Here is a 16,612-nt window from a genome sequence, read left to right on the forward strand (position 1 = left end):
AAGGTATTTAGGCTCCTAACTTCCATCAAAATCAATCATCTTTGAAGTTCTGGGCCTTAGAGTGAAAATAAGTGACAAGACAAGGAGTCCCATGAGAAGGGACTGAGGGAAACAATAGCCTCTGCAACAAGCCCAGCCCCACAGTCTACAGGCAGTGTAAATAGAGGGGAAGAGCAATCTGGACTCTTTGGTGCTAGGACCTGCTCTGCCACTAATTCACTGTGTTACTTTAACGAGTCATTACACTTGTGGGCACAGATGGTAGTTAGGTGCCGTCCTCCCACCGAAAGTCACTACGCTTAAGGCTAGGCCTTTGAATATCTCCCCTTAAATCAGGCTCTAGTATTTTCCCCCCTTCACTTGAATTCCCAGCTTTGCCTGTTGCTAATGTCTCTGTCTGATTTAAGGCCTCTTTGGAGTGCGAAGCAGGAGGAATTCCTTTCTCAAGTCAAGTCCTAGCAGGTGTACAAAACGGCTCCCGTGCAGAGGATCGTATGGTCAGTGCTTTGATGGAGGATGCTCCAGAAATGTCAAATGTGATGGAATCTGTGCATCCCCCACATGCCTGCATGAAGAATGTTATTAATCGATTATTATATCTTATAATTATTCTGGACTGGTGGAGCCTGGATCCCAGTGTCCCTAGTGATTGAGCCTGTCCTTAAGGACTTCTGTTCAAACAATAAAACGACCACGGGGGGCTAGCCTATGGAGGCCCTCCCCTACCTGGACCTGGGGACTTAGGCATTGTGACTCCCTGGAACAGCCTTTGTCCCACACACCTGGAGCTAGATTTTTAAAGGTATTTGAGGTGCCTAAAAGGGCAGCTAGGTGCCCAGTGGCATTTAAAGTCCATGTTAGGCACTGCAGGTGCTTTTGAAAATGACACCACATGCTGATCAGCACCTTTAGGTGCCTACATGCCTTTGCAAACCTGGCCTTTCACTGCCCCTTAATGGCGGATAAAGGACCAGTACTTAAGGACCATATTATTATCCTTAAATAACCAGTATTCCTTAATTAACCTCTTCACTCTTGTCCTTTAGTTATGGTGGCATTGCTTCAGCCTCTAATTAGGATTCACCGCTGGTTATTCACTATTATCTCTGAATTGTGAATTAATCCTCACCTCGTGGCTGCTGGGGGGATTGTTCTGCAGCCCTGAATTATGAAACGCGATTATTAGTTATTCGAGTCACCCCCCCCCCAACCCCCATGAGTGATGACCCCTCAATGGTCCTATTTTTATGAAATACCCCTCGAGAAACACGCCTCCCCCCCCCGCCAGCTGCAGCGAGCGGGGCTCAGCCCAGAGGCGGCTCCCTCCGGCTGCGGGCCAGGCGAGCCCCAGCGGCCGCGCACCAATGGGGCGGCGGGGAGCGAGCCGAGCCCTCGGCGGGGCGGGGCGGCGGCTCCGGCTCCGGCTGGAGCTTCCCCGCGTCATGTGAGCGAGCGGAGCTGGCGGTGCCCGCATGGAAGGGGGCAGCGGGCTGGTAAGAGGCGCGCAGCCGGGAAGGGGGCGTCGCTGCGGGGGCAGAAAAGGAGCGCGGGGGGGGGGGCGGTTCTGAGCTGCCAGGGGGTTCCCGGGGCAGGGCGGATGCCCGGTTTGGGAGGGGAAGGGGGTTGCGGATGTTTTCACTTCTTCCAGCGCGGTGGTTTAAAGAAGAATATTTAGCTCCCCTAAATTCCCTGTCGTTCCCCCCCCGCCGGAGGAGTGGGCGGGCTCCAGTGATCCTCGGCTACTTGTCTGTGGTCTTCTCTCTCCCCCCCCCCCCCACAATGCAGCCAGGGAGCCGGGAGGCAGGCCCCCCCCCACAATGCAGCCAGGGAGCCGGGAGGCAGGGCCCCCCCCCCATGCAGCCAGGGAGCCGGGAGGCAGGGCCCCCCCCCATGCAGCCGGGAGGCAGGGCCGCCCCCCCCCCCATGCAGCCAGGGAGCCGGGAGGCAGGGCCGCCCCCCCCCCCCATGCAGCCAGGGAGCCGGGAGGCAGGGCCGCCCCCCCCCCCCATGCAGCCAGGGAGCCGGGAGGCAGGGCCGCCCCCCCCCCCATGCAGCCAGGGAGCCGGGAGGCAGGGCCGCCCCCCCCCCCATGCAGCCAGGGAGCCGGGAGGCAGGGCCGCCCCCCCCCCATGCAGCCAGGGAGCCGGGAGGCAGGGCCGCCCCCCCCCCCATGCAGCCAGGGAGCCGGGAGGCAGGGCCGCCCCCCCCCCATGCAGCCAGGGAGCCGGGAGGCAGGGCCGCCCCCCCCCCATGCAGCCAGGGAGCCGGGAGGCAGGGCCGCCCCCCCCCATGCAGCCAGGGAGCCGGGAGGCAGGGCCGCCCCCCCCCCATGCAGCCAGGGAGCCGGGAGGCAGGGCCGCCCCCCCATGCAGCCAGGGAGCCGGGAGGCAGGGCCACCCCATTAGACCCTGGGGAAAAGCCCCCGCCTCCGCTGGGAGCAGAGGGTGGAGAAACGGAGCCGCCACGTGTGTGACTCTCTGCCCCGCGGGGGCTGTTCCCGCACGCCCTGTGCTCGGGGGGGGGGGGGGAATGGGAGCCGGGCGGGGGATGCCGGCGGGCCGGCCGCGTTCACACGGGGCCGGCTGGCTGGGGAGAGGCTCCGGCAGGGGAATACCCGGGGCTCTGCCGCGGGCAGGCTGATGAAAGCGCTTCTCAGGGCGCGGGGAGGGGAGTTGGGTTTTGTGGGGCCGGTGCAGGCCGAGGGTGCTCGTGCAGAGACCCCCGGGCTGGGCTTTGAAGGCTCCCCGGGATTGACAGGCTGAAGCCCTGGCGTTTCCCAGCTGAATGGCTGCTGTGTGCTTGGCGTCACGTGGGGAGGCATTCCGGAGTGGAACTCAGTCCGGGCGCCCTCGGCTTGCAGGGGGGGGCGCCCAGACCAGCCGGTTGACAGAAGATCTGGCCATTCAGGCGTGCCCGGAGGGAGGGACCGCCCCTTGCCATGAATGATGGTGGCTAGAGGAAGCAGGGAAGTTGCATGGTAAGCCGGGAAATGGCATTAGGGCCATTTAGTGTTGCAGCGTGCATGCTTGCAGTGTGGCTTGTGCATGCTTCCTTTGCGGCCCCTGTCCTTGTGAACTGCGGGCAGCATATGGAGCCGGCCACTAAGCCACGTGAAAAGGAAAGGCGGACTTGTGGCACCTTAGAGACGAACACATTTATTTGAGCATGAGCTTTCATGAGCTACAGATCACTTCATCGGATGCATTTAATAAGTCATGTGAGACTCCAGCTCATGGCAATCACCAGAGATCCATGTGGCACCCAGCCTGTGCTTTGCTGCTAGCAATACCCCACCTCTCATCCAAGGGTCTGGAAGCACTTTACAAAGCACTCCTCAGCCTTGTAACTCCTTGTGAGGTAGGGCAGTTTTATTAGCCCCCTTTCGCAGACAGGCAGACTGAGACAGAGAGAGAAGTGATTTGTCAGAAGTCACTGAGGTGCAGAGAGTAAAGTGGCTTGCAAGATCGCACAGGACGTGCGTGGCTGAGCCAGGGATAGAATCCAGATCTGAGTCGCAGTCCCATATTTCAGTTGTCTTTTTCCTTCGCCTCAAGTAAGTCTAATCCGTTTTGTGGACCCATTCTACCTGGGATTCAGTTGGGAGCAGTTATCTCCTTGTTCTCATTTTTGTAGAGCTGCTTTTGCATGCTAATGCCTGTGCATGCTCACTAGCCCTTGACTATTATATCTGTGGGCATTTCTGTATCTGCTGTTTCTATGGTATCTGGTCACGGATGATGATGGTGCAAATGCCTTAGTATCATAATTATTTATCATTTTATTTTGCAGTAGCTCAGAGGTCCCAGTGCTCTGGACCCTGTTCAAACCTAGTAAATTACAGTCCTTGCCCCCAAAGAGTTGATACAGTCATTTGCCATTTTGATATTTTAAAAACAAGGAGCAGGAATGCGCTGTACTGATTAGCGCAGGAGGTTGGAAGTGAGGACTTCTGGGTTCTGTTCCCAGCTCTTGCCTGTTGTGTGACCTTCGGCAAATCACTTTACCTCTTTGTGCCTTGGCTGCCTATCTGTGAATTCAGCATATTTACCTACTTCCCAGGGTCGCTGGGAGACTCAAAATGCTTTTAGATCCTCCCATAACAAAAGGTGCTGTAGAGAGACAAGGTGGGGGAGGGAATATCTTTTATTGGACTACTTCTGTTGGTGAGAGAGACGAGCTTTCAGCTACACAGAGCTCTTCCTGAAGAGCTTGTCTCTCTCCCCAGCAGAAGTTGGTTCAATGAAAGATATTACCTCACCCGTGTTTTCTCTCTAATCTCCTGGGACCGACATGGCTACAACAACACTGCAAACAAAAGGTGCTGTAGAAACCCAAACTAATGTCTAAAGAGCTAACCTAGTCCAGCGATACGCTTCCGTGAAAGCTGGCTTAGGTTTTTTTACACATGACGTGTCTGTTAACTCTTGAATGTTGTCGTCCATGTAGATTGATACTGTGAATTTTAGTTAAACCTGCAAAATCTAAAAAATGCTTCCAGTAGGCAAGATGCTGTCATTGACCCCTGGCAAATCTGGAGCGTGTCTGTCTTAAGTACTTACTTGGCCCCATTGATCTGAGCATCTTATGACTTTCTTAATGTTTTCCTCACAACATCCCTGTGAAGTAGGGCCCTGCTAAGGGGAAGTGAGACACAGAGAGACTAAATGACTTGTCCAAGATCTCACAGAGAGTCTGGCAGAGCAGGGAATTGAACTCGGGCCTTCTGAGTCCCAGACTAGTGTTCTAATGGCTGGTTCTAATAGTCACAGGGTCCCTCCTGTGACTATGCTTCTTAGCTGTCTTTCTCATTAGTGGAGAGCTCAAGAACAAGAGTCAGCTCACCCAGACTGTGCAAACTGGTCCCTGCCATCTCCCCAAGGAGAGCAGTGCTGGCAGGTTTCAGGGAAGAACTGCCTTTTGAGGGGAGAGTGGAAGGAGGTTAAGGAAGGTGCATGGTGTGTGGAGAGGGGGAGGCTGTTGTAAATGTAGCCAGCAGCCTGAAAGGAGTAGATCTGAGGAGGGATGGAGAGGCAAATATCGGGATTGAGACGAGGGGGAGGGAAGGGGGTTGGGGGGGAGGATGAAAGGGGAGCAGAGCTATAGGCAGAGTTGGGGCTGTGTAGAGCCTTTAAGTTCAAACTCCTCATCTTCACCTACATGTGGGAGGAAAGCTGGAAGCCCAGTGTAGGGATCTGAAGATGGGGTGAGACAGATATGGCCCAATGCCACCTCTTGCCTCACATGCACCTTCTGGCTTCTGTTCATTGTGAATTGTCCAGGCAGGAGATGCAAAGTCATGCCAAGGACAGAACCGTGTTGCGAAAGGCCTTGAGCAATTTTAGGGTTTTTGTCCTACATTTTGCCCTTGGCAGATCATGAACTAAGTCAGGTGCTTTTTTTATTTTTAAGGCAGGGCTTGCTGAAACTGGAAAGCTCCTCAGAATCTGCCCTTCCTGACCGTAAGGAATCTGGGGAGATGGCACTAGCAAGGACTGGCCCAACTGGTTTGGACAGCTCTGAAGGAATCCCATGCATTTGCTTACTCACGGGGGGGGGGCGGGGGGGAGAAGACTAAGAGCTCACAAATGGCTCTAGCATGGGCTTCCTTTCTCTCTTAAACTCTCTCCTTGCTCCTTTTTAATTATCTTAGATTTTATCTCCTGAATCACCTCCCCTCCTAGTCAGGCCTAAGCAAACCACTTCCCATCCCATGTGCTATTGCATACCATCCGCCTGGCAACTGCAGTGATTGTTGAAACAGAAGAGCGATATCAGGAAAGTGTTTCATGCATGTGAAGGTGACTGCTAATGCAAATTATGGAAACAAGGAAAAAAGCCTACATCAGGTGACAGTCTGGTTCTCTGCAGACCACTTAGGTAGAAATAACTGGGATGTGTGTTTGAGCAACAGAGCAATTTAAAAACAAAACCAAACCCAACAGTGACTTGTGTGTAATCAAATTGTTCCTAGGTGTTTGCACTCGTAAATAATCTCCTTGGTGTCGCTCCTTTGCAGGTGGGCTAACGCTGTCCCCTCAATATCAGGACTACCAGCTGTACTGCTGCCCAGCTGAATTGTTACACTGGCTTCCTACCCAGTCAGTTTAACATCTTTCCGTGCAGAAGGGACGCTAGTCAACAAATGGTCTCTCTCAATTGCAGCAAGTTGCTCCCTGCTTCAGACCCCCTGGCCCTCCCAGCTGGCGCCTCTTGGCTAGACAGCAACGCCGATGCTGGTAAGACAAAGATGCCGTCTGCTGTTCTGCCGGGAGACTGCGATGCAGGAGCATCCGACCCTCCGGATGGCTCCAGCCTTCTCCTTTGCCATGACAGCTACCCTTCGCAAGACGCCCGCCTCCTGGTGTCCAAGGTAAAGAAAGAAGGCGAGAAATCCCAAGCCACCCTCTATGAGGCTCATCTGAAACTGCCCGACTTCTGCACCGACCTCTCCAGAGATTTCACCCCCACCCTTGAGGAGATTGAGGAGTTCCTGAAGGAGAAGATGGAGCTCTTCAAGGATGAGTTGAGCGAGAAACAGCCCGTCAGAGGGAAGCTGGAGATCAAGTCGGAGATCAACCTGGGGAGCCCTGGGGAGCAGCCTACGCCCAGGGTGGCTCTGGAAGGGGGTGCGTTGAGCTCTGCCAAGGCCGCGGAGGCAGCCGGTGCTGCGGGCCTGACAGTGGGTGTTGGGAGCATCCCTATTATCCTACAGATCCAGCCCGTCCAAGTGAACAGTGGGAGCCCCCCACCGCAGAGCGCTGTGGACGGCATCAGGGTGGCCCAGTTGCTGGTCAGCGTGCAGGGACAAAGCCTGACCTTTGTCCCTCAGGCTGCCCAGCCCCCCGTGACTGTCTTGGACCAAAAGTACGTCAAAATAGCCCCCCTGCCCCTCGCTCTGAGGCCAGTGGCGCTAGGGAATGTGAGGGGGGTTGAGGCTGGCCCCAAGTTCCAGAAGGCCTCCCCTTCTGTCATCCGGGTCCACAAGTGCCCACACCCTGGGTGCAGCAAGATGTACACCAAGAGCTCCCACCTCAAAGCACACTTCCGGCGCCACACTGGAGAGAAGCCCTACACCTGCACCTGGCCCAACTGCGGCTGGAGGTGGGTGTGTAAGCGCGGCAGCCTGGCGCTAAGGTTGCCTTTCCACTGGCTGCCAGGCAGCCAAGCCATTGACTGCCTCCTGCAGGATCTGGCCTGTGCATGCGTTTATAAGGACTAGCGCCAGTCTGGTAGGGCCTGCTTTTCTCAAGTGCTCGGAACCCACAGTTGGGATTAGGTTTTCAGAAGAGCTCAGCATCCAGCATGCTTAGGGCTGTGGGTGCTGAGCTCTTGGAAATCTGTCCTGTCTGGCCCTGGCAGATCGTGACCTCTTTTTGAAAATCACACAATTCTGCTTACCCTCTTGCAGCTTCCTGTGCATTTGCAAGATGATTGACTCAGCAGTTGTCTTGTCCCTTTAAATAGCTGGCATTGTCTGCTCTTCAAAGGTATGCAACATCCTCTGCTAGCTCTAACGCTCTTGAGAGAGCTGATTCTAAAACCTCACCGTCTCTTCACTCTAGCAGTGTTTTCTGGCACTGGGTCCTGGACTCGCAAATCCAAGACTTCCAAGTGTAAATTGTCAGGCCGTGGCTTCCCCAAGCTGTTCATATGCTGACTGGTTTAACTGAGATCGTAACTTTTAAAGCAGCAGGAGAGTTTTAACTAGAAGTAAGCTGCCCTTGTGTGATTCAGTTTTTACAGTAAATTCTAGAAAGCAGAGCTTTGAGGAGGGCTGGGATAGAAAGACCTGTCAGGACATTTAGGTTAAACTTTCAAAAACACCTAAGTCCCATTGAAAGTGATTTAAATGGTTTGGCTCCTAAATCACTCAGGTGTGTTTGAAAATGTTACTCCTAGTCTATTCCCTGGCCAGTGCAGGGTTGTTTCCAGAACTTGCTTCCTATAATTTGTCCACTTATAAATGTCTCATCTATTGGATTGCCCATTGCTTCCCTTAGGAACTTGTCAATCAAATCACACACGGTTTTAAAAAAACAAAAACAAAAAACCTCCTGATTAATTTGCTGCTCATGGCTAGGCTAGAAAATAAGCCAGTGTTTCTCACTCCACATTCTTTTAGTATGTTTCAGCCATATGGAAAAACCCTTTTGTCTAACGCTTCTACCATATGTGTGAGCTTCTCAGAGCTAGAACAGGGAGTGGATCCGCTCCTTGTGGGCGTTCTCCAGTTATAGTTGTAAACATGAAGCATCACAGTGATATCGCATCAGTTCTGAGGCTTTGTAATGCAGATGCTGCCAAACCCAAGCTTGTGCAAGTCCAGTTCTGCAGCAAACCTTAGTGCTGATGGTGCCTGAGGATTTGGATTTCTGTGTGCCCAGTTTAGGGTGGAAGAAAGAGGGTGCTGGAGAAATTGGGTGGGGATTTGAATGCACTTAAAGAGCTTTCTTGAGAGGTTAAGCTGATCTATTTCATCTGTGGAATTAAGGAGCTAAGTAGATGGATCTGTCCAGGTACCATAGTGGAAGAGGGCCATGCGAGTATCTGGATTTTTCAGTAACATGCTGCAGGATGGAAACTTTGAGCCTAGAACTGTGAAATTGGTGTACGTAGCCTTCACACCTGGAGTTCACTGTTTAAACTGGTCCAAGGAGCAGATGTCTGTCCCTGGATTGGAATGTAGCGCACAGGCTGATAGTGATGGGAAGTTGCTGGCTGTTGATCGTTTGAGAAATGAACTCATGTCACAGTTTAGGGGGGGAGCCAGTGTCCCCCATCAGACGAACCAACGCTGCTCTTTATTGGGAAGCCAGGGATTGAGTGGTAATGCAGAGTGAGCTCCTGGAAGTGGTCCCGCTAATTCAGGGCTGGGACTCGCTGCTGGGAAAGAGTGCTCTGAGCCTGTGCCATGGGTGAGGAGAAGAACCTTTATGAAAGAGACTGGCCTGACAGCCCCAGAGTCCTTCGTTTACAGAGCAAGTGTCCCCATAGCACTGAGCCGCGACCCTGCCCTGGAGCGACTGCCTCCAAGCCTGAGGGCAGCTCATTGTCCCTGGCTCCATTCAACCTCACAGCCAAGACTTCCAGCAAGGGGGTAACTGGGGCCAGTTGTAGGGGAGGCTTGATGGTGTGGCCACAGGGAACTGTAGTGAGACTGCTAAAATCAGCCTGGCCACTGAACTGCTGCCAGAGGGTAAGGACTGGCTTTTGGTCACTGCTGCCCTGGGCTGGCTCTGAAGTGGTGACCTAGAGGTGCAAAGCAGTGTACCCCATTCCCAGTCCCTGGGTCCATCCAGTCCCCAGGGGTTTCCAGGCTCTTTGAGGGGAGAGCGGGTTCAGCTCCACACTCCCATGCCCCACGGGGTGTGTCACTGTAACAAAGCACTGAGGGACAGAAGTGTGGGAGGGGGGGGGGGTGGGGGGCTTCCTGGAGCAGGGAGAAATCAGCCTGGCTGTATTAGATGGTAGGCAGCATTTTCCTGAGCTGACGGGCAGGTGCCGCCATATCTGTTCTTCAGCTTTCCCCGCCTTCCAAGGCTCCTGGCTGGGAACAGTCTGACCGAGGGAAGCATCCTAGTCCCCTGCCATGGGGACGGCTGAGTGTGGGCATTTCTTCAGAAACACTTGGTGTTGAGTCTGGGGTTATTTCTAATTAGCCCAGTCTGGGAGGAGAGCAGACACAGGTCAGCCCATTCTAACTGGGATGAAATTCTTGCTGTTGCTGTGGCCTTGTTCCCAGCCACAAAATTGAGACAACTGTCCAAATTCATCTCTGGTGCCAATCCACCCACATCAGTGGTTGAAATTACACCAGGGATCACTTGGCCCAGTATGTGTTTATAGCAAAAGGGGGAAATGCCAGGTACGTGCTGTGGTTGTGAAAGGAGGAACTGGGAAACCTGTAGTAAGTACATGGACTTCAGGCAAGCTGCACTCACCCCTGTGCCTTTATGGGGGTTGTATTTCACAAGGGAGCTGCAGTTTCATTCATGTCTGCAGAGCTCGTAGGTGGAAAGCGCTGAGCAAATGCCAAGTATTACTTTGGCCAAGAAGATGTTTTCATTCGACCCCTTTGGTGTGTGCTACTTCTGTCTCTCCAGGTGCTTACCTGATCCTCGTCACTGTAGTATTCAAGCATCTCTCACTCACCAGTTCCCTCACAGGGGTGTATAATCCACATTTTATAGATGGGATGCTGAGGGCTGGTCTGTGCTACAAAGTTAGGTTGGCTTAACTATATCGTTCAGGGCTGTGAAAAATTGCATGCCCTGTGTGATGGATTTAAGCTGACCTAAGTCCCAGTGTAGGCACCACTAGGTCAGTGGAAGAGTTCTTCCGTCAATGCAGTTGATGCCTTATGGAGAGGTAGATTTACTGTAGCAACAGAAGAACCCCGTCGCTGTAATAAGTGTCTACACTACAGCTGTGCCACTGCAGGGTTTCTGGTGTGGGCATACCATTCGAGACTAAGGGACTTGCCCAAGGTCACACAGAGAGTCTGTGGCAGAGATGGGACTTGACCCCAGGTGTCCTGAGTCTCAGTTCTACCCCCTAGGCCTTCCTTCTTACCCCTTCCTAATCCCCACAACCCTCCTCTGCTCTGTTCCGGTTTGGCCCTGGTAGCCTCAGGGAATGGCGATCCTCTCCTAGGTTAGCTAGTAGTAAATGTGCAGCCAAAAGAACCCAACGTACTTCCCTTCTCCCGGCAGGTTTCCCCGCTCGGATGAGCTCTCTCGCCACAAGCGCTCCCACTCCGGCGTCAAGCCCTACCAGTGTCTGACCTGTGAAAAGAAGTTTGCCCGCAGTGACCACTTATCCAAACACATGAAGATCCACAGGGGCCAGCGCAGCCGGACAGCTCAAGGCAGCGGCAGCCGCTAACCCTTTCCTCCCTGCCTTGTGGAACTGGGGTGCAATCCAGCAGAGCTGGATAGTGAGAACACACGGGGGTGGTTTTTTTGTTCAGAGGGGAAAAAATTTTTTTGTACAAACTGGAGAAAATCCCAAGTCTACCTCTACTCATGGGTGCCTTATGGTCAGGACTTGTCTCTTCTACTACTGTGCCACTTGTAAAGTCACATGATGGGCACCTGAGCTAATTAGGGCCATGTGTGGGAGGATGGCCTCACCAAAGGGCTTCGGTGAGTGAATGGGTGTCGTCTGTTTAGGTAATTCGAATGCTTCTGTCACTGTACTATCTACCTGATATGAGTGGGAGCTAACTGGTTAATAGCACTTCTTTCTTAGTCAGTATCCTGACTTGCAGCCCCCATAGCAGGGAGGATATACACGCAGCAAGTCAGACCAGTGTCCCAGCCGTCCATGGGCAGCCATCTTGGGGGGAAAGCCAAAAGGGATCCTGCCTGAGCCAATGAAGACCTGTGCTTGGAGTCTTGGCTGGAGAGATGCTTACAATCGCTTACAGATTGTACAGAGGGTATGGAAACGGACTGCCTCTTGATCTGTCCCTGTCTCTGATCTCTTACCCCCCGCCCCCCATCCTCCCAGTGTGTGCTGCTCATCACTGATGTCTGCAGGATTGACAAGGCTGATGTCCTTCTCTGTTAAATATTCTTCGTTAATCATGTACAGAGCCAGGGTAAACTCCCAAGATGTCCCTGAGAAGGTGATGCTGATGCACTTACTGTGTCTTCAGTCATATGTGGCAAAAGCTTAGCTGGGTCCTTGCGCATGTCCTTGCTTTGTCTGGTTCCACTAACAAAAGAGCAAGGAGCCTGCTAGCTGCTTGTGGAATCCTAAAGTGCAAGCTACCCCCCACCATGTTCTGCTGAGGTGGAGCCGGAGCATGGCCTGCTGGCTCCTGAAGTCTGCAGGCTGCCCCTCCGTGTCAAAGATCAGGGTGTCTGCATTCTGTTCAAATCACACAAATCAAATTGTGTACAAATCACATGCAGCTCTCAGGCTTCTTGCAGGTTGCTAGTGTGGCCCACAGGCCCAGCATTGGTGACACCTTGCTCCAACAGCTGCCTCTGCGGGCATTGCACCCAGCCCTGAGGCTGGAAAGGGCAGGGAACAGCTGCAGGTACAGGGACTCTTAAAAACAGTGGGCAGGTCTTCACAGCATCTTACCAAAGGGTTTGTCTGTCATTGCTGTTGGCATCTGTTCCCAGCTTTATAGTTACAACTCTGCTGTCAAAAAACCCCACAATTACCTTTGTAATAATCTGTTCAATAGTCCTTTTTTGTATTAAAGTGCCTGTAACATACTTCTAACAGCAGCCCGACTAGCCTGTTAATGGGACAGTAGAATAGTGTGTCCGGGCATCCCGTAGTGACTGAAGCTGTCGGCCTCTCTGGTCCTCCAGGGGCACATTGTGCAAGGCACTGTCCAAACAGAACAGAGGCAGTCCTTGTCCCAAACAGTTTACAATGCAAGTAATTATGTAAGTAGGGAATTGTTTCCTCTAAGCGGAAAGTATTCCTCAAGTGTGACCACTCGAAGGAGCACTACTGCTTCCCCAAAGAAGAAATACTGCTAAAAATGAGGGTTGGGGGTTGGTTCTTTATCTAAAAAGCATGCCAGCAGCTGAACAAAGGCCTTTGGCAAATTTCCAGAAATGGTGGAGCGGGAAATTGACTTGTATGTTACCCAGCTGCAAGAGCTACAGCTTGAACTAACCAAGGCTAATTGATCTTGGGTTGGCTTTCCAGAGAGCTGAAATGTGTAAGAAACCGAGTCTGCAACACCTGCATTGCCCGGTTTCCTAATCTGTAGGGGGAGGGGGTTATGACAGAAATGGGTGGAGCTGCAGTATTGGAATCCAGAGCTGACCTTTCCCCAAAGCTCCAGGAGGTCTGGCTCTGAAGATCTTGTTCAGGCTCACCCCTAGTTTATAACTGGATGGGGGGGGGGGAATAATTGAGGAGTAAACTCTGCTTCAGCTGGGTCCCTCTCCAGTGTGCCTAAATGGGAATATTTAAAGCTGCAGCCTGATGCAGGTTCTAACGAGGTGCTTGGCTAGAATTCTGTGCTTTGTAGTAGCCTTGGGGAAGCCAGTGTGCTTCTCTGTGTAACTTTCCCAGTGCTCCTCCACCCTGCCCTGGATTGATGTGACCAGAAGCCAAAAAGAACTCCCCAAGTTCAATGCATGCAGTAATGAAGTTTTAATTCTGAGCCAGAGACAGGTATGTGAGAATCTATTTTTGTTTTGTTTCGTTGGGGTTTTTGGTCTAGCTGGTTATTCAATTCATACCCTCTTTCCTTCAGGGCACCTTTTTCAGGCCCCCTGCCAGCATGATTCATGCCAGTCTTGCTCTTCTTTCAGTCCCTTTCGCTGTTCTAACCTGGCCCCAAACCATTTTACAGCACAGTCTGTTCCTTTTGAATCTGCCCCACCTGCTTTCCCCTCTTGGCCTTCAGAATACAAAGGCCAACTGTAGTTTGTGAATCCAGTGCTGTGGGACTGTGGGCAAAGAGGGGCTAGTTAGCAGTATCTGGGCCACAGTTCAGTTCTCCGATCTTTTATTTGCTAAGTGGAATTTGTATGCTCCACTCTTGTCCCCAGCATGGAGTCCCCCGGGTGGCCATTGGGCTGGGTGTGGAATGGGGAGAGCAGGGCAATAGAGACTTTCAGTATGGCTGACCTGCCATGTGGCTCCTACCAAAGAGAACTTGACTAGGGTGGGGAGGGCGTGCATTTCCTTTCATCAAATGCCTTGGGCACAAATTTGTTGTGAAATATTTGTCTTACCTGTCTCCTTAGGGGGTGCTTTTAATAAATGGCTTGGAAAGTTTGCTGGCACTTCTGTAATTACCTCTTTTCTCTGCTACTGTCAGGTATTAACCTTCATACTGTAATGCTCCTCAGTGAACAAAGGATATCCCTGTACAGTGACGGGGGATGAGGAGTGGGACTCTTCTGTCTTTCCTTTTGTTGAAGTACACTAGTGTCACCAACTGATACCTTTGATTTCTTTTTATCCCAGTATAAGCATGGCTCTGGGAGTTGGGATTCATGGTTTCCAATCCTGGCTCTGATGTTGAGACTCTGCTGTTAGGCAAGTCAGGGAAATCTGTGCCTCAGTTTCCCCATTTGTACTGTGGAAATAGTACTAGTTGTACAGTGCTTGGGAGACGAGGGCTTTGAGAGTGCTAAACATTTTTCTAGGCAAAGAAGTAGCTGTGGGAGCCACAAGGGTACTAATAATGAAAGCAGGGATGATCGCATTTGTGTGCATGTGTAGAACTTTATAAAATGCTTTTCATACTGTGCCTTTGGTTGCGGGCACAGCAAAACTTGTGTGCAAAGCCCTAGCGCTCTGCACGCAACTGATGCTGCTGCGGAAGTCCCTGGCCTATGGTCTGCACAGCACTTGCTGGTGGAAAATGGAGAGTTGATTGGTGCTGGTTGCACCCTCTTTCCATATGAGAGGAACCAAACCCGTGTGGGTGAGAACTGTGAGCCTGGTTTTATGGCACCTTTGGAAAGAGAGACTCCATGTATGTTTGTAGCAGCTGGGTCTGCTTGTGGTTTTGCCCCAGGAAATTGATAAAGCTGGGCGTTAATGGGGATTCTTCTTCGATGGTGCCTTTCATCCTTGAAGGGATTGGCACATATTAAGCCTCACAAGACCCCATCAGTGGGTAAGTAGAATGCCTGTTATAGAGGGGTAAATGGAGGTCCCTCAGAGGTTGTGGAAGGAGGCAGTGGAAGAGCTTGGAATGGATCCCCAGAAATCTTGTCTCCACAGCTCTAGCCATGAAAGTTCTCCTGCTGAATAAATGTCTGTTGTGTAATACCAACACCCTCCGTGTAATTCAGGGCACTCCCCACCTACTTTCTCCTCTACCTACAGTTCTGGGCGGGCAATAGGAACCAGCTTACGGCAGCAAGCAAGCTGGAGTCTGTGCTTTCGAAGGAGAGCAGGGTCACGTGGGGCTGGACAGGGCCTAGCACACTGGGGACTGCTGGGATACAGGCAGTCATTCACAGTAGCTACAGCAGCTGAGTGTTCTTCTGTTTTGCAGCCAGCTGGGCCAGATCCTTTCTCTGCCCTGCCTCCTTGAGAAGCCCATAAGAAACAAAAAGGTCAGACTGGTTAACATGAAACAAGTGGAAGAGAACATTTCCAGCAGTATCTGCAAGACTTTAACCCTCAAGTGGCTCAATACAGTTCCTTGGGCTTCTGAGCCCGGGGAGCGTGTCCACACCGCAATCGGCGTGTCACTGCAGCACATGCTGACGCACTAAAGCTAGTTGGGATCTGTACAAGCTTGCTGGGGGCTCTGGGTACGCGGCTCCTCGGCTGCCTGTGGTGCTGTGGCTTCCCTGCTGCTGTTGGACCTAGCTAGATCAAAAGTCACTTGAGTGTGGCTACTAGTGCTGCAGTCACACCTCTGATCGCAGTGGAGACGTGCTGGGACTTCAATCTCGGTCCCTTCCCCAGTTGTTTGCTTGTGTCACAGGAGCAACAGGCAGTGTGAATCACCCCCCGAATGCAGTCAGGGCTGAGCATTAAACCCTATGCTTCTTCCTAAAGGGTGTATAGTAGCCTCATGCTGCAGCCCACGTGACTTCTCAGCTGATACACCTGCTCCCATCTCCCCGCTGTCGTCTCTGAGTGGACAGCTGGCAGGTCTCTGAGCTAAAGGAAGCCCTGGCCTGGAGAGAGATTAAGGACATGGCAAAGTTTAAAGAAGAACATAGCTAGACTAAAACATCTGGCTTGATGTGACTCAGACTTGCTGCTTGAACTAAACCATTTGCCAAGTAGAATCGTGTCTGCCTTTAATTAAGCTCTGTTAAAGGACAGAGCAATTCTCCATCAACTGGAGATTAGGGAGCATTCTCCCCTGTCCATCACTTGCTCCACTGTGCTTTGCTGTTACAATTCAATAGGACCCCAAGCAAATGTTCACCCAGCTGTGGGTAAGTAATGACCCCTAGTTCACCCAGCTGTGGGTAAGTACCATGCTGTCTGCATGATTGCTCCATGTTCTGAGGGGCTGGTGCTCTCTCTCAATGTACTCAATTTAAATCAAGGTCAGTCTAGGCGAAGCCCTAGGGAGCACTGTAGGGAGTAATGGTGCAATAGCCAGGGCATGGATTAGCTGGGACCTGACATCGGTCTCACCAAGACTTTCAGTAATGACTAGTGATTTTTTTGGGGGGGAGGGTGACTCCTTAAAGGAACCTGAATCTCCGAAGGACGTTGGGTGCTCAATACTGAAAACCAGGCCCCTTTTAAAATGTCCCAAAATCGGCCACCCAAAATCACTAGTCATTTTTGAAAACTTTGGCCTTCTCTCTCTCTCTCCCCGCACCCTCGCCGCCACCTGCAGCTTCAGGGCTTCCTGTACCAGAGACCTGACCATACCACAATATCTTCCCCCTTCTATTTCAAGCAGTGGGTTTCGTGCACAAGCAAGGCTCTGAAATGAGACTATTGGTATGAGTCAAGTGGCCGGTGCGAGTACCGATCTTGTCACATTTTCAGCAGTGCTGAGTGCGCCAGAGGGCTGCTTGATTTGTCTGGGAGTAGGAGCAATGCTGGAAGTGTGACTAGGTTTTTTTGTGTGTGGATCTATGACCTTCCTGAGTGACACAGTATATTTTGTAGGGAAAACACTGCTGAGGTGGTGAGTGTG

General features: G+C 52.2%; 2 protein-coding genes across 4 annotated transcripts in view; both read left to right on the forward strand.

Moving 5' to 3' along the window:
* The window catches only part of LOC311511142 (ETS domain-containing protein Elk-4-like), an 87,694-nt gene that overhangs the window by 45,832 nt on the left and 25,250 nt on the right, over nucleotides 1-16,612 (forward strand). The window lies entirely within an intron of this gene.
* On the forward strand, nucleotides 1,419-12,230 carry LOC311510878 (Krueppel-like factor 15). 3 transcript variants are annotated; one of them, XM_084610942.1, is made up of 3 exons: nucleotides 1,419-1,493; nucleotides 6,017-7,101; nucleotides 10,713-12,230. In XM_084610942.1, exons 2-3 carry the CDS (start codon nucleotides 6,143-6,145, stop codon nucleotides 10,882-10,884), a joined length of 1,131 nt encoding a protein of 376 aa, XP_084467068.1. In that variant the 5' UTR covers nucleotides 1,419-1,493; nucleotides 6,017-6,142; the 3' UTR covers nucleotides 10,885-12,230. The 3 variants fall into 3 exon arrangements, with proteins under 3 accessions (XP_084467068.1, XP_084467069.1, XP_084467070.1); XM_084610943.1 differs by lacking the exon at nucleotides 1,419-1,493 and adding an exon at nucleotides 2,889-2,977; XM_084610944.1 differs by lacking the exon at nucleotides 1,419-1,493 and adding an exon at nucleotides 3,468-3,553.

The sequence above is a fragment of the Lepidochelys olivacea genome (genome assembly GCF_965140295.1).
Source record: "Lepidochelys olivacea isolate rLepOli2 genome assembly, chromosome: 21".
NCBI classification, from domain to species: Eukaryota; Metazoa; Chordata; order Testudines; family Cheloniidae; genus Lepidochelys; species Lepidochelys olivacea.